We start from the raw sequence: 17,947 nt of genomic DNA, 5'->3' as shown, positions 1-17,947 counted from the left end.
GAGAAAAGGAGGGAAGGAAGCGAGAAAGAAAAAGGGATAGAAAAAGAGGGGGAGAAAAGGAGAGAAATAACAAGAGAGCGAAGGAAAGGAAAGAGAAAAGGAGCAAGAGAGAAAGGGGAGAGAAAGAGGAGGAAGGAAGGAAGAGAAAAGGAGGGAAGAGAGAAATAAAAGGGAGAGAAAAAAGGAGAGAAACAGCAAGAGAGAAAGAAAAGGAAAGAGGAGAAAGGAAGAGAAAAGGAGGGGGGAAGAGAGAAAGAGGAGGACAGAAAAAGAAGGGGAGAGAAAGAAAGAAGGAAAGAGGAGAAAGGAAGAGAAAAGGAGGGAAGGAAGAGAGAAAAGGGCTAGAAAAAGAGGGAGAAAAGGAGAGGAAGAGCAACAGAGAAAGAGAAAAGGGAGAGAAGGGGAAGGAAAGAGGAGAAAGGAAGGAAGAGAAAAGGAGGGAAGGAAGCGAGAAAGAAAAAGGGATAGAAAAAGAGGGGGAGAAAAGGAGAGAAATAACAAGAGAGCGAAGGAAAGGGAAGAGAAAAGGAGCAAGAGAGAAAGAGAAAGGGGAGGGAAAGAGGAGGAAGGAAGGAAGAGAAAAGGAGGGAAGAGAGAAAGAAAAGGGAGAGAAACAGCAAGAGAGAAGGAAAGAGGAGAAAGGAAGAGAAAAGGAGGGGGAAGAGAGAAAGAGGAGGATAGAAAAAAAGAAGGGGAAAGAAAGAAAGAAGGAAAGAGGAGGAAGGAAGGAAGAGAAAAGGAGGGGAGGAAGAGAGAAAGAAAAGAAAGGGGTAGAAAAAGAGGGGGAGAAAGAAAGGAAGAGACAAGGAGGGGGAGGAGAAGAGGGCGAAGGGAAAGAAAGGGATAGAAAAAGAGAGGGAAAAGGAGGAGAGGGGGGGAGGGGGAGCGAGGGCCCGCCCCTGCCTGCAAGCGCCTCCCTTCGCCTCCTCTCCGCCCCTCGCCGCCGCCGGAGGAAGAAGGAGGAGGAGGAGGAGCCCTTCTCGGACCCGAACCGGACCCTTGGGCGCCGACCCGGAGGAGGAAGAGGCCAAGCGAGCGGGAGCAGCAGCCGCGGCGGGGGTCTCGAGTCCGGCGTGGGCGTGGGTGCTGGCTCTTTGGCTGGCCGAGAGGGCCCGGCAGCCATTCCGGGGAGGCGGAGGAGGAGGCGGCCGGAGGAGGAGGCGGCGGCGGCGGTCGGCGCGGTGCCTCTCTCCCCGGCGGCGCGGGCCGCCATGTCCCGCTCCAACCGGCCGCGCGAGTACCAGTGCGGGGACCTGGTCTTCGCCAAGATGAAGGGCTACCCGCACTGGCCCGCCCGGGTGAGTAAGGGGGGAAGCGGGCCCGGCCCCAGCGAGGCCTGCCTTCTCCAGGGAGCTCTCTCTCCCGCTCCCCTCTCTCTGGGGCTCAGCAGCCACATGGCGGGAAGGAAGAGGAGGAGGAGGAGGAGGAGGAAGAAAGGGCCCAGGAAAAGGGGGGAAAGGCACCCCCGGGAACAGCCGCGCTGCCCTGGAAACACAACCCAAGCCCTCCCCACAGATGGCCATCGACCCTCCCATTATTATTATTATTATTATTATTATTATTATTATTATTATTATTAGAATCCTAGTGTTGGAAGGGGGCACCCCAAAGGCCATCCAAGCCAACCCCATTTTTCCATGGAAGTAAACACAAAGCCCCACAGATGGCCATCGACCCTCTCATTATTATTATTATTATTATTATTAGAATCCTAGTGTTGGAAGGGGGGACCCCAAAGGCCATCCAGGCCAACCCCCCATTTTGCCATGGAAGTAAACACAATCAAAGCCCTCCCGACAGATGGCCATCTAGCCTCTGTGCATTATTGTTATTGTCATTAAAATCCTTGTGTTGGAAGGGGGGGGGACCCCAAAGACCATCCAGGCCAACCCCATTTTGCCATGGAAGTAAACACGATCAAAGCCCTCTCAACAAATGGCCATCTACCCTCTTATTATTATTATTATTATTATTACTATTATTGTATTGTTGTAATTTGAATCCTAGTGTTGGAAGGGAGCACCCCAAAGGCCATCCAGGCCAACCCCCATTTTTCCATGGAAGTAAACACGATCAAAGCCCTCTCGACAGATAGACATCTAGCCTCTGTGCATTATTATTATTGTTATTGTTATTAAAATCCTAGTGTTGGAAGGGGGGGACCCCAAAGGTCATCCAGGCCAACCCCATTTTGCCATGGAAGTAAACACAATCAAAGCCCTCTCGACAGATGGCCATCAAGCCTCTGTTCATTATTGTTATTGTTATTATTACTATTATTTTATTGTTGTAATTTGAATCCTAGTATTGGAAGGGACCCCAAAGGCCATCCAGGCCAACCCCCATTTTGCCGTGGAAGCAAACACGATCAAAGCCCTCCCGAAAGATGGCCATCTAGCCTTTGTTTATTATTATTATTATTATTATTATTATTACTATTATGTTATTGTTGTAATTTGAATCCTAGTATTGGAAGGGACCCCAAAGGCCATCCAGGCCAACCTCCCATTTTTGCCATGGAAGCCAACACGATCAAAGCCCTCCCGAAAGATGGCCATCTAGCCTTTGTTTATTATTATTATTATTATTATTATTATTACTATTATTTTATTGTTGTAATTTGAATTCTAGTACTGGAAGGGACCCCAAAGGCCATCCAGGAAGTAAACACAATCAAAGCCCTCCCAACAGATGGCCATCTAGCCTCTGTTCATTATTGTTATTGTTATTAAAATCCTAGTGTTGGAAGGGGGGACCCCAAAGGCCATCCAGGCCAACCCCCATTTTGCCATGGAAGTAAACACAATCAAAGCCCTCTCGACAGATGGCCATCTAGCCTCTGTTCATTATTGTTATTGTTATTAAAATCCTAGTGTTGGAAGGGGAGACCCCAAAGGCCATCCAGGCCAACCCCCATTTTGCCATGGAAGTAAACACAATCAAAGCCCTCTCGACAGATGGCCATCTAGCCTCTGTTCATTATTGTTATTGTTATTAAAATCCTAGTGTTGGAAGGGGAGACCCCAAAGGCCATCCAGGCCAACCCCCATTTTGCCATGGAAGTAAACACAATCAAAGCCCTCTCGACAGATGGCCATCTAGCCTCTGTTCATTATTGTTATTGTTATTAAAATCCTAGTGTTGGAAGGGGGGACCCCAAAGGCCATCCAGGCCAACCCCCATTTTGCCATGGAAGTAAACACAATCAAAGCCCTCCCAACAGATGGCCATCTAGCCTCTGTTCATTATTGTTATTGTTATTAAAATCCTAGTGTTGGAAGGGGGGACCCCAAAGGCCATCCAGGCCAACCCCCATTTTGCCATGGAAGTAAACACAATCAAAGCCCTCTCGACAGATGGCCATCTAGCCTCTGTTCATCATCATCGTTATTATTGTTGTTATTGTTTTGTTATTGTTATTAAAATCCTAGTGTTGGAAGGGGGGGACCCCAAAGGCCATCCAGGCCAACGCCATTTTGCCATGGAAGCAAACACAATCAAAGCCCTCCCAACAGATGACCGTCAAGCTTCTATTTTGAAAGGGAGTCCAAGGGCCATCTAGCCTCTGTTTATATTATTATTATTATTATTATTATTATTACTGTTAATAATAATAATAATAATAATACATGAAATCCTTGAGTTGAAAAGGGAGTCCAAGGGCTATCTAGCCTCTGTTTATTATTATTATTATTATTATTATTAATAATAATAATAATACTAATACATGAAATCCTTGAGTTAAAAGAGAGTCCAAGGGCCATCTAGCCTCTATTTATAATAATAATAATAATAATAATAATAATAATAATAGTAATAATAATACATAGAATCGTAAAGTTGAAAGGGACTCCAAAGACCATCCAGGTAAACCCCATTTTGCCATGGAAACACAATTAAAGCCCTCCCAACAGATGGCCATCCAGCCTTTGTTAATTATTATTATTATTATTATTATTATTAATAATAATAATAATAATAATACATAGAATCCTCGAGTTGAAAGGGAGTTCAAGGGTCATCTAGCTTCTGTTTATTATTATTATTGTCATCATTATTAATACATAGAATCCTAAAGTATGAAGGGACCCCAAGGACCATCTGGACCAACCCCATTCCGCCATGACCAACCCCATTCTATGGGGCTTGGCAGCTATGTGTTGAGTTCCTTGATAGAGGAAAAAAGGGGTCAGGAAAGCAAAAGGGATTGTTGCTGGATTGCAGCTCCCACCATTCCTAACAGGCCTGTTTCTATGGAGAAGCATAGCTGCAGTTATGAAATCAGAGGATCGAGAGAGAAGTGGGTCAGGAGGAACATAGGCCATTTTGCCATGGAAACACAATTAAAGCCCTCCCAACAGATGGCTATCCAGCCTTTGTTAATTATTATTATTATTATTATTATTATTAATGATAATACATAGAATCCTCGAATTGAAAGGGAGTCCAAGGGTCATCTAGCTTTTGTTTATTATTATTATTATTATTATTATTATTGTTATTATTATTATTATTATTAATAGGCCTTGATTGTTGAATATCAAGGTGTAAAACTAGGCTCCATGGCTGTGGCCTTATTGAAGTGTTCATTGAGTTGAATCAATCTAGGATGCTTGCCATAGATGCAGGTGAAACGTCAGGAGAGAATGCCTCTAGACCATGGCCATATAGCCCGAAAAAACATACAACAACCCAATCTACATTACATTGAGCTACTCAGATGGACTGGTTAACTACATAACGTGTTGCTGTGAGTCTTTTGGGCTGTCTGGCCATGTTTCAGAAGCATTCTCTCCTGACATTTCGCCCACATCTATGGCAGGCATCCTCAGAGGTTGTGAGGTCTATTGGAAACTAGGCAAGTGGGGTTGATAGATTTGGAATAACGTCCAGGGTGGGAGAAAGAACTCTTGTCTGTTGGAGGCAAGTGGGAATGTTGCAATTGGCCAGGTTGATTAGCATTGAGTGGCTTTGTAGCTTCAAAGCTTGGTCCTTTGTTAGGGGATGTTAGCTGGCCCTGATTGTTTCATGTCTGGAAGTGCCCTGTTTTTTTAGTGTTGCTGTTTATTTACTGTCCTGATTTTAAAGAGGAAGGCTGTTAGGAATTGTGGGAGTTGGAAGCTTTTAAACAGAGGCTGGATGGCCATCTGTCAGGGGTGATTTGAATGCAATATTCCTGCTTCTTGGCAGAATGGGGTTGGACTGGATGGCCCATGAGGTCTCTTCCAACTCTTTGATCCTATGATTCCATGATTCTATGTTTCTCTTATCTCACCCAAGTTTTTAACCAGTTTTAATTAGTTCTTTTAACCATTACATGTAGCTCGCCCATTGTCACTGTGTTTGTGTTTATTGTAATTTTATATTGTTGTATATTCATATGTTTTATGTAATTATGACGTTTATTGTTTGCGTTTTCGGTTTGCGTTCAGTCGTTCTTATAGTAATAAAATATATGATTATAATATAATATAGTAATAATATAATATAGTAATAATATATTATATTATAATATAATACAGTAATAATATATATTTTTTATTTATTTATTTACTTTGCTTTACTTTGCTGTATCTCAAGCCCGAAGGCGACTCACAGCGGTTCACAAACAGTAAAAACAGTAGAAACAGATGTGGTTCCATGCAACATATAACAATTGACTTAACACATTATCCATAAATTACCAATAAGCAATTACAATGCACAATTATTACAAAAAACAACCATACCCAATCTTCTCATCATCCAAGCGTAGTCCAGGTTCGTCGTCCATTGTTCCATTCCTACGTTCCATTACCAGATTGCACTAAATTACTCAAACGCCTGCACAAACATCCAGGTCTTCACCTTTTTGCGGAATACCATTAGAGATGGTGCTAGTCTAATGTCCGTAGGAAGGGCGTTCCACAGCCGAGGAGCCACCACCGAGAAGGCCCTATCTCTCGTCCCCGCCAGCCGAGCTTGAGAAGCAGGCGAGATCGAGAGCAGGGTCTCCCCGGAAGATCTCAAACTCCTGGTGGGTTCATAGGCAGAGATACGTTCAGATAGGTAGCTTGGGCCGGAACCGTTTAGGGCTTTAAAGGCCAACGCCAGCACTTTGAATTCAGCCCGGTAGCCAGTGGAGTTGGCGCAACGGGGGTTGTATGCTCCCTGCGCTCCGCTCCTGTTAAAATCATGGCTGCCGAGCGTTGGACTAGTTGGAGCTTCCGAGCTGTCTTCAAAGGCAACCCCACGTAGAGAGCGTTGCAGTAGTCTAAACGGGATGTAACCAGAGCGTGGACTACCGTGGCCGTGGCTATAATATAACATAGTAATAATATAATATAGTAATAATATATATAATTCTATAATATGTAAGCCGCTCCGAGTCCCCATTGGGGAGATGGTGGCGGGGTACAAATAAAGTTTATTATTATTATTATTATTATTATTATTATTATTATTTATTGTATCAGAAAGGCATTGTGTGCATTCAGAGATCCCACTGCTTAGTTTAATAGATAAGTGACCAGAGGTAAACTTTGGGCATTCAAGACTTGGAAGCAGCTGCTGGGCCCAAAGGGTTGAATGAGGTTGTTGTTATTATTGTGTGTATCCCGCTTTTATCTCTGTTATTGGGACACAGAGTTGCTCATAAACTGGTTTGGTAGACCAGCATTTCTCAACCTGGGGGTTGGGACCCCGGGGAGATCGTGAGGGAGTGTCAGAGGGGTCACCAAAGACCATCAGAAAGCACAATATTTTCTGTTGACATTGGGGTTCATGTGGGAAGTTTGGTCCAATTCTATCGTCGATGGGGTTCAAAATGCTCTGTGGTTGTAGGTGAACTATAAATCCCAGCAACTACAACTCCCAAATGTCAAGCTTTATATTCCCTGAACTCTACCAGTGTTCACATTTGGGCATATTGACGATTCATGCCAAGTTTAGTCAAAATCCATCATTGTTTGAGTCCACAGTGCTGTCTTGATGTAGGTGAACTACAACTCCAAAACCGAAGGCCAATGCCCACCAAACACTTCCAGTATTTTCTGTTGGTCATGGGAGTTCTGTGTGCCAAGATTGGTTCAATTCCATCGTTGGTGGAGTTCAAGATGTTCTTTGATTGTTGGTGAACTATAAATCCCAGCAACTACAACTCCCCAATGTCAAGGTCTATTTTCCCCAAACCCTACTAGTGTTCACATTTGGGCATATTGAGTATTCGTGCCAAGTTTCATCAAAATCCATCATTGTTTGAGTCCACAGTGCTCTCTGGATGTAGGTGAACCACAACTCCAAAACTCAAGGTCAGTTCTTACCAAACCCTTCCAGTATTTTCTGTTGACATTGGGGTTCTGTGTGGAAAGTTTGGCACAATTCTATCGTCGATGGGGCTCAGAATGCTCTTTGGTTGTAGGTGAACTATAAATCCCAGCAACTACAACTCCGCAATGTCAAAGTCTATTTTCCCTAAACCCTACCAGTCTTCACATTTGGTTATATTGAGGATTCGTTCCAAGTTTCGTCCAGATCCATCATTGTTTGAGTCCACAGTGCTGTCTGGATGTAGGTGAACTACAACTCCCAAACTCAAGGTCAGTGCCCACCAAACCCTTCCAGTATTTTCTGTTGACATTTCTGTGTAGAAAGTTTGGCACAATTCTATCGTCGGTGGGGCTCAGAATGCTCTTTGGTTGTAGGTGAACTATAAATCCCAGCAACTACAACTCCCAAATGACAAAACGAATGACCAGTATTCCAATGTATTGGGTATTTGTGCCAACTTTGGCCCAGTGAACGAAAATACATCCTGCATCTCAGATATTTACATTGCGATTCATAACAGAAACAAATTACTGTTGTGAAGTAGCAACAAAAATAATGTTATGGTTGGGAGTCAACACAACATAAGGAACTGTATGAAGGGGTCGCGGCATTAGGACAGTTGAGAACTACTGCGGTAGACCATTCGTTGTCATTCCCTCTTCCATGTGACCAAGTAACCCAATGGCTGTGCGAATGTGGGTCTTGTTCTGTTGACATGTGCAAATCCGGCTCATTTGTAGGCACAAAATGCAGTCAAGGAAATCAGAAAGGTGTGTGTTTTGGTTTGTGATGCACAACCAAGTAGGTGGATCAATGGCATCAAACTACAGGACAGGAGATTCCACCTGAACATGAGAAAGAACTTCCTCACTGTGAGAGAGAGCTGTTCAGCAGTGGAACTGTCTGCCCCAGAGTATGGTGAAGGCTCCTTCTTTGGAGGCTGGATGGCCATCTGTCAGGGGTGCTTTGAATACAATTTTCCTGCTTCTTGGCAGAATGGGGTTGGACTGGATGGCCCACGAGGTCTCTTCCAACTCTAGGATTGTTTTGGAAATGTCAACACTCCACAAGGGGAAGGAGTGCTGGGAATTGCAATCCCAACACCACCTCGAGGGCTGCGCATGGCCTATGCGCAGTGCTTTTTCCCATTGCTGATTCCTCCTTCTGGAGCAAAATTAATGGGTGCCACTCCTGCCACAAAAGCACAATGGCAAAGATGTTTCCTAGTTGGATGCCTCTTGCTTTGGACCTCCTTCTTCAGGACGCATCACAAGGACATGCGCTGGGACGCATTTCCCATCTTCTTTTGGCCCCCACAGTGGTTGAACATCAAGAAAACCAAAGTGCTCTTCCAGCAGTCACCAGCCAATTCCTCCTCCAAGCCAGAGATACAGCTTAATGGTGCAACATTAGAAAATGTTGACCATTTCCGCTACCTTGGCGGCCACCTCTCCACCAAAGTCAACAACGACACCGAAATACAACACCGCCTGAGCTCTGCGAGTGCAGCATTTTTCCGAATGAAGCAGAGAGTGTTTGAGGACCGGGACATCCATAGGGATACCAAGGTGCTTGTTTATAAAGCCATTGTCCTCCCAACCCTGTTACACACCTGTGAAACGTGGACTGTCTACAGACGTCAACATTGACACTGAAATACAACACCGCCTGAGCTCTGCGAGTGCAGCATTTTTCCGAATGAAGCAGAGAGTGTTTGAGGACCAGGACATCTGTAGGGACACCAAGGTGCTTGTCTATAAAGCTATTGGCTTCCCAACCCTGTTATACATCTGTGAAACGTGGACCATCTACAGACGTCAACATTGACACTGAAATAGAACACCCCCTGAGCTCTATGAGTGCAGCATTTTTCCAAATGAAGCAGAGAGTGTTTGAGAACCAGGACATCCGTAGGGATACCAAGATGCTTGTCTATAAAGCCATTGTCCTCCCAACCCTGTTATACACCTGTGAAACGTGGACTGTCTACAGACGTCAAAATTGACACTGAAATACAACACCCCCTGAGCTCTATGAGTGCAGCATTTTTTTCCAAATGAAGCAGAGAGTGTTTGAGGACCGGGACATCCGTAGGGATACCAAGGTGCTTGTCTATAAAGCCATTGTCCTCCCAACCCTGCTATACACCTGTGAAACGTGGACCGTCTACAGATGTCAACATTGACACTGAAATACAACACTCCCTGAGCTCTATGAGTGCAGCATTTTTCCAAATGAAGCAGAGAGTGTTTGAGGACCGGGACATCAGTAAGGGATACCAAGGGGCTTGTCTATAAAGCTATTGTCCTCCCGACCCTGCTATATGCCTGCAAACGTGGACTGTCTATAGATGTCACATGCAACTCCTGGAACGATTCCATCAGCGCTGCCTCTGGAAAATCCTGCAAATCTCATGGGAAGACAAGTGGACAAACATCAGCGTGCTGGAAGAAGCAAAGACCACCATTGTTGAACCAATAGTCCTCCGCCATCAACTCCACTGGACCGGCGACGTTGTCTGGATGCCCGACCACTGTCTCCCAAAGCAGTTGCTCTACTCCGAACTCCGAATGTTGGTGGACAGGAAAAGAGATTTAAAGATGGGCTCAAAGCCAACCTTAAAAACTCTGGCATAGACACTGAGAACTGGGAAGGCCTGGCCCTTGAGCGTTCCAGCTGGAGGTCAGTTGTGACCAGCAGTGCTGCAGAATTTGAAGAGGCGCGAATGGAGGGCGAAAGAGAGAAATGTGCCAGGAGGAAGACACGTCAAGCCAACCCTGACCGGGACTGCCTTCCACCTGGAAACCAATGCCCTCACTGCGGGAGAAGGTGGGAGAAGAATAGGGCTCCATAGTCACCTACGTATCCACAAGACTACTGATCATGGAAGACTATCCTACTTGCCCAACGAGGGATCGCCCAAGTAAGGTTGAAAGTGGCCAAAATAGGGGCAGCATCCTCACCAATTGCTTCTGAATGTGTGTGGTTGCTGTAAAGAACGTATTTGTTTCCCAATAGAAAGGAACAGAATCTAGAACGGGGAACCCATGACAGTCCAGATGTGGTGACACTGTGACTATGGCTTCTGAGATAGAATTCCTTTAGTAATGTAGTCCATATATTTTATTTTATGTTTTTATTTACGGCATTTTTATGCCACCCGAAAGGGACTTACAAGATACATATACACAGAGTATATTATTAGCATAGTACAACAGCAATATTATATATTACTATATTGTACTATACCATTATGTATTGTAATTTTATTAGTAATATTACATATAATATAAAATATAATTATATGTTATTATATTGTATTACATTATAATATTATAAATTGGCAGAAAAAATGAAATGCAAAGATACAGAATGGGGGACAATGCCTGGCTCGAGAGCAGTACGTGTGAAAAAGATCTTGGAGTCCTCGTGGACAACAAGTTAAACATGAGCCAACAATGTGATGTGGCGGCAAAAAAAGCCAATGGGATTTTGGCCTGCATCAAGAGGAGCATAGTGTCTAGATCTAAGGAAGTCATGCTACCCCTCTATTCTGCTTTGGTTAGACCACATCTGGAATATTGTGTCCAATTCTGGGCACCACAATTCAAGAGAGATATTGACAAGCTGGAATGTGTCCAGAGGAGGGCGATTAAAATGATCAAGGGTCTGGAGAACAAGCCCTATGAGGAACGGCTTAGGGAACTGGGCATGTTTAGCCTGAAGAAGAGAAGGCTGAGAGGAGATATGATAGCCATGTATAAATATGTGAGAGGAAGCCACAGAGAGGAGGGAGCAAGCTTGTTTTCTGCTTCCATGGAGACTAGGACACAATGGAACAATGGCTTCAAACTACAAGAGAGGAGATTCCATCTGAACATGAGGAAGAACTTCCTGACTGTGAGAGCCGTTCAGCAGTGGAACTCTCTGCCCCGGAGTGTGGTGGAGGCTCCTTCTTTGGAAGCTTTTAAGCAGAGGCTGGATGGCCATCTGTCAGGGGTGATTTGAATGCAATATTCCTGCTTCTTGGCAGAATGGGGTTGGACTGGATGGCCCATGAGGTCTCTTCCAACTCTTTGATTCTATGATTCTATGATTCTATAAATATTATATGTATATACAATATATTACATTACAGTATCTTATAATCAAACCTGGCTATTCGAGCAGGCATTTGAAAGGGCAGTGTAATCAGACATAGGATTATGGAACAATTGGACTATGAGATCGAATTACGTTTTTATCTAGGAGACGAAATGATTTGTTTTTCCTACTGTTATGGTTTTAATTGATGTGTTAATGCTTTTAAATGTTTTTATGATGTTGGCATTGACTTGTTGCCTTGTGAACCACCTCGAGTCGTCTGCGGGTTGAGAGGGGCGGTATACAAATGTAGCAAATAAATAAATATTATGTTATTATATTATATTATATTATATTATATTATATTATATTATATTATTAGCTTAGCACAGGAGACAAGGTGGAACAAATATGAAGTGATACAAAGAGTTTTTTGTATCCATGTAAGGATACTGGTGGCGCGGTGGGTTTAACTGCTGAACTTGCTGACCAAAAGGTTGGCGGTTCGAATCCGCGGAACAGGGTGAGCTCCCACTGTTAGCCCCAGCTCCTGCCAACCTAGCAATTCAAAAACATGCAAATGTGAGTAGATCAATAGGTACTGCCTTGGCGGGAAGATAACGGCGCTCCATGCACTTATGCTGACCATATGACCTTGGAGGTGTCTATGGACAACGCCGGCTCTTTGGCTTAGAAATGGAGATGAGTACCACCTTGCAGAGTTGGACACGACTGGACTTAATGTCAGGGGAAACCTTTAGTAAGGACACTGAGGAAAGTCACTTCTGTTCAGGGACCATCCGTGAAATAGGGACACTATATTAATTTTAACATTTATATGTTATTTTATATATTTTATATATTATTTTCTTACCTGTGCTTCCTTACCTGCTGTTGAATAACAGCCTATATGTTAGCTGTCTTGAGTCCCCTTTGGCGTAGAAAAAGGCAGGTTATAAATCTATATAAATAAAAACGTAATGTTCATTTGTGGGATTAACATAACTCAAAAATCACTGGGCGAATTGACACCAAATTTGGATACAATACACCTTTCAGGCCAAATAGTGACCGTCACTCATAAAAACATTGAAAAACACAGCTGAAAAGACTTAAAAAGCTAAAAAACAAAAATTACATTACAATGCATGCGCAAAACCACATATATACACACTAGCTGTACCCGCCACGCGTTGCTGTGGCCAACCTTCCCTCCCTCTTTCTCTCCTTCCTTTCCTCCTTCCTTTGCTCCCTCTTTCCTTCTTCCCTTTTTTCTTTCCTTCTCTCCTTCCTTCCTTCTCTACCTCTTTCCTTCCTTCCTTCCCGCATCGAGTCCTTCGGGAGATGCTAGCGGGGTACAAATAAAGTTAATAATAATAAATTCCCCATTTTTCTTTTTCTCCCTCTTTCTCTTCTTTCTTCATGCCCTCCGTTTCTCTCCTTCCTTCGCTCCCTCTTTCCTTCCTTCCCTTTTTCTTTCTCTCTCTCTCCCTCTTCTCTTTCCTTCCTTCCCCCTTTTCTTTTCCTACTTCTTTCTCTCCTTCCTTCCTTCCTTCCTTTGCTCTTTGCTTCCGTTCTTCCTTCTCTCTTTCCTTCTTTCTTGTCCTCTCTCTTTCTCTCCTTTCTTTCTTTCTCTCATTTCTTCCTTCTCTTCCTCTTTCCTTCCTTCCTTTGCTCTTTGCTTCCACCCTTCCTTCTCTCTTTCCTTCTTTCTTTCTTTCTTTCCCTCCCTCCCTCTTTCTTTCTTTCTTTCTTTCTTTTCTCTCTCCTTTCTTTTTTTCTACATCTTCCCATCCTTCCTTTGCTCTTTGCTTCCATCCTCCCTTTCCTTCTTTCTTTCTTTCTTTCTTTCTTTCTTTCTTTCCCTCCTTCTTTCTTTCTTTCTTTCTTTCTTTCTCTCTCTCCTTTCTTCCTTTCTTCCTTTTCTACATCTTCCCTTCCTTCCTTTGCTCTTTGCTTCCATCCTCCCTTTCCTTCTTTCTTTCTTTCTTTCTTTCTTTCTTTCTTTCCCTCCTTCTTTCTTTCTTTCTTTCTTTCTTTCTTTCTCTCCTTTCTTCCTTTCTTCCTTTTCTACATCTTCCCATCCTTCCTTTGCTCTTTGCTTCCATCCTTCCTTCTCTCTTTCTTTCTTTCTTTCTTTCTTTCTTTCTTTCTTTCCCTCCTTCTTTCTTTCTTTCTCTCCTTTCTCTCCTTTCTTCCTTTTCTACACCTTCCCTTCCTTCCTTTGCTCTTTGCTTCCATCTTTCCTTCTTTCTTTCCCACTTTCCCACATTGTTTCATGTCTGGAAGTGCCCTGTTTTTTGAGTGTTGCTTTTATTTACTGTCCTAACCACTAACAAATATAGTGGTGTGTGTGTATGTGTATAGAGAGAGAGAGAGAGACTAGCCTTCCCCTGCCACGCATTGCTGTGGCCCAGTCTGTGTATATGTGTTTTGTGTGTGTGTGCATGTATATGTGTGTGTGTGTGTGTGTGTGTGTGTGTATATATATATATATATATATATATATATATATGCATGCGTTTGTGTGTGTCTGGTTTTGCACATGCATTGTAATGTGTTTTTTTTGTTTGTTTTGGGGCTTTTTCAGTGTTTTTATGTGTGGTGGTCACTTGTTGGTCTGTTAGGGGTATAGTGTCCAAATTTGGTGTCAATTCATCCAGTGGCTTTTGAGTTCTGTTAACCCCACAAACAAACATTACATTTTTATATAGATAGATAGATAGGTTTATTTATTTATTTATGACATTTTATATGCTGCCCTTCTCACCCCGAAGGGGACTCAGAGCGGCTTACAAGATATATATATACATACATACAATATATTATTATTATTATTAAATTATTATTAATAATAATACAATATATTAAATTATTTTTATTAATAATAATACAATATATTATTATTAAATTATTAGCATAGTACAATATCAGTATTATATATTACTATATTGTACTATACCATTATATTGTAATATTATTAGTAATATTATATGTAATGTAAAATATATAATTATAATATTGTATTATTATTATATTGTGTTTACTGTCCTGATTGTAAAGAGGAACACTAACTAATATAGGGGTGTATGTGTATAGAGGTATAGTACTATATAGTAATACATAATACTAATATTGTACTGTGCTATTAATATAATATATTGTATGCTCTTGCCTGTTGGAGGCAAGTGTGCATGTTGCCATTGGCCAGCTTGTTTAGCACTGAATGGCCTTGCAGCTTCCAAGCCAGGCTGCTTCCTGATTGAAGGAATCTAGCCTGGGGGAATCTCTCCTGACATTATTATTATTATTATTATTATTATTATTATTATTATTATGGGTTGCTGTGAGTTTTCCGGGCTGTATGGCCATGTTCCAGAAGCATTCTCTCCTGACGTTTCGCCCACATCTATGGCAGGCATCCTCAGAGGTTGTGAGGTCTGTTGGAAACTAGGAAGCGAGATATGTAAACCCCACTTGCCTAGTTTCCAACAGATCTCACAACCTCTGGAACATGGCCATACAGCCTGGAAAACTCACAGCAACCCAGTGATTCTGGTCATGAAAGCCTTCGACAACACACTTAAAATCTTTTGCTTTTTCCTCCATCTTTTCTATTGTTAGTAAATACGAAGCAGGAGGCTTGTCGTGACTTTTGTATCTCAAGTATGGGAAAAACAAATATGTAGCTAGACAAGTCCTTAAGACTGGAGTTGCCTTGATTGTTTCTGCCTCAGTGTTTCCTATTTTTCTGCTTTGTTTCCGTGACAAAGGTTACTTTGGAGTGGCAAAAGCAAGATACACGTCGTCGGGCTCGTTCTCTGTTATGCTCACAATTCTGTTTGTAGAATACGAAGTGGTATGTGCTGACAAAACTTATATGTAAAGCACTTGGAGTAAAATAAGTTTAGGGTCCATTAGGGAATTAAAAAAGCATTGCACATCATCCGAATTTGCCCCCAATTTTCCATGAGGTTCCTGGATAAAAATTAGCCATAGCAACCCTTTAATACAATGTCAAAATTTCTGGAAATCTTGTGTATCTGCCCATTGCCCAGGTCTTCCACACTGCACCAGAACCTTGCAAACCATGCCAGGGAAATGTGTTTGTTGTCGAAGGCTTTCATGGCTGGAATCACCGGGTTGTTGTGAGTTTTCCAGGCTGTTCCAGAAGCATTCTCTCCTGACATTTCACCTGCATCTATGGCAGGCATCCTCTGAGATTGTGAGGTCTGTTGGAAACTAGGAAAATGGGGTTTATGTATCTGTGAAATGTGATAGAAAGAGGTAGGTAAGAATGTTGGAATTGGCCACCTTGATTAGCATTTAATGGCCTAGCACAGGGGTCTTCAAACTAAGGCCCAGGGGCCGGATGCGGCCCTCCAAGGTCATTTACCCGGCCCTCGCTCAGGGTCATCCTAAGTCTGAAATGACTTGAAAGAACACAACAACAACAACAACAACAATCCTATCTTATCAGCCAAAAGTAGGCCCGCACTTCCCATTGAAATAATAATAAGTTTATATTTGCTAAAATTGTTCTTCATTTTAATTATTGCATTGTTTTTATGTGTCTTTTTCACTACAAATAAGATATGTGCAGTGTGCATAGAATCATAGAATCATAGAATCAAAGAGTTGGAAGAGACCTCATGGGCCATCCAGTCCGACCCCATTCTGCCAAGAAGCAGGAATATTGCATTCAAATCACCCCTGACAAATGGTCATCCAGCCTCTGCTTAAAAGCTTCCAAAGAAGGAGCCTCCACCACACTCCGGGGCAGAGAGTTCCACTGCTGAACGGCTCTCACAGTCAGGAAGCTCTTCCTCATGTTCAGATGGAATCTCCTCTCTTGTAGTTTGAAGCCATTGTTCCGCGTCCTAGTCTCCAAGGAAGCAGAAAACAAGCTTGCTCCCTCCTCCCTGTGGCTTCCTCTCACATATTTATACATGGCTATCATATCTCCTCTCAGCCTTCTCTTCTTCAGGCTAAACATGCCCAGTTCCCTAAGCCGCTCCTCATAGGGCTTGTTCTGCAGACCCTTGATCATTTTAGACGCCCTCCTCTGGACACATTCCAGCTTGTCAATATCTCTCTTGAATTGTGGTGCCCAGAATTGGACACAATATTCCAGGTGTGGTCTAACCAAAGCAGAATAGAGGGGTAGCATGACTTCCCTAGATCTAGACACTATGCTCCTATTGATGCAGGCCAAAATCCCATTGGCTTTTTTTGCCGCCACATCACATTGTTGGCTCATGTTCAACTTGTTGTCCACGGGGACTCCAAGATCTTTTTCACACGTACTGCTCTCGAGCCAGGCATTGTCCCTCATTCTGTATCTTTGCATTTCATTTTTCCTGCCAAAGTGGAGTATCTTGCATTCGTCCCTGTTGAACTTCATTTTGTTAGTTTTGGCCCATCTCTCTAATCTGTCAAGATCGTTTTGAATTCTGCTCCTGTATTCATTCATTTTTTAAAAATATTATAATCCGGCCCTCCAATAGTTTGAGGGACTGTGACCTGGCCCTCTGTTGAAAACGTTTGAGGACCCCTGGCCTAACAGTTTCAATGCCTGGCTTATTATGTCAGGAGAGAATGCTTCTGAAACATGACCTTATAGCCCGGAAAACACAACAACCAAATATGTTTATGTTTTCAATAATTATTTATGCTTTGGTCCACCTTGATAAAAGAACTCGACAAAGACAGTGGCTGGCTGCCTGTGTACCCAAAACCCATCTTGCAGAGACTTTAGGGTTTCCTTGCAGTGTGCAGATGTCCTACCATTGCGCCCCAGAACATAGGAATTGTGTGTGCCCTGCCATAAACACCGTGTGCGCACCCACGAAGGAGCAGCGAGGTATCCCGTCATGTGGTGGCTCTATCCGGCCTGTTAATGCGCCAATAATGCCCTCACGCCCGCTCTACTTGATTTGCTTTGACAGAGGTCAGACCGAGCGCAAAGCGGTGCATAGAAAAATGGAGTTATAGTCGGCATGTCCCTCTTTCATAAGCAGCTGAAACGCATATTCTGTTTTGCGTGTGGGTTTATTTGGTAGAGGAAGAAGTAAGAGGAAGCCATATTCCAAAAGGCCTGGGCTTATCTGTCCTACCATGCAGGGCTGGCTGTTTGCTGTTAAAAGTGAGCACTCCACCTTCTTTGCATGTGTCCAAGCGCAGGAGGAGCCATGGATGGCATGAAAACCCCCCTTGAGACATTGAGGGACACATAAACAGAAATTGAGAGGTGCCGGAGCTTGTTGCTCCTTTCACCATAGTTTTAACATTTCCTGAGGATTGCTTGGCCTCCTTTTGAACAAAGCAAGGAGGCTTTTCGGACTGGCGTTGTCTTGCAAAACAAGAGATCTGCACCGCCCAGGAGGGCAAATGCATTGCCTTGCAAAACAAGCGCCCTGCACTGCCCAGCAGGGCAAATGCATTGCCTTGCAAAACAAGCGTGTGTGCCACCCAGGAGGGCAAATGTGTTGCCTTGCAAAAATAGCCATGCACTGCCCAGGAGGGCAAATGTGTTGCTTTGCAAAACAAGAGTCCT

At 43.2% G+C, this 17,947-nt stretch overlaps 1 protein-coding gene across 1 annotated transcript in view; it reads left to right on the top strand.

Annotated features, from left to right (window-relative positions):
* Positions 1–930: 930 nt before the first annotated feature.
* Positions 931–17,947, top strand: part of HDGF (heparin binding growth factor) — a 48,592-nt gene continuing 31,575 nt past the window's right edge. Inside the window, exon 1 of the mRNA XM_067472432.1 lies at positions 931–1,298. Within this exon, the coding sequence (XP_067328533.1) occupies positions 1,212–1,298 (87 nt within the window). The 5' untranslated portion in view covers positions 931–1,211. The remainder of the gene's footprint in view (positions 1,299–17,947) is intronic.

This window comes from Anolis sagrei, chromosome 12 (assembly GCF_037176765.1).
Source record: "Anolis sagrei isolate rAnoSag1 chromosome 12, rAnoSag1.mat, whole genome shotgun sequence".
Taxonomy (NCBI): Eukaryota; Metazoa; Chordata; class Lepidosauria; order Squamata; family Dactyloidae; genus Anolis; species Anolis sagrei.
Note: the sequence above shows the minus strand (reverse complement) of the source record. Positions and strands in the feature narration are given on the sequence as shown.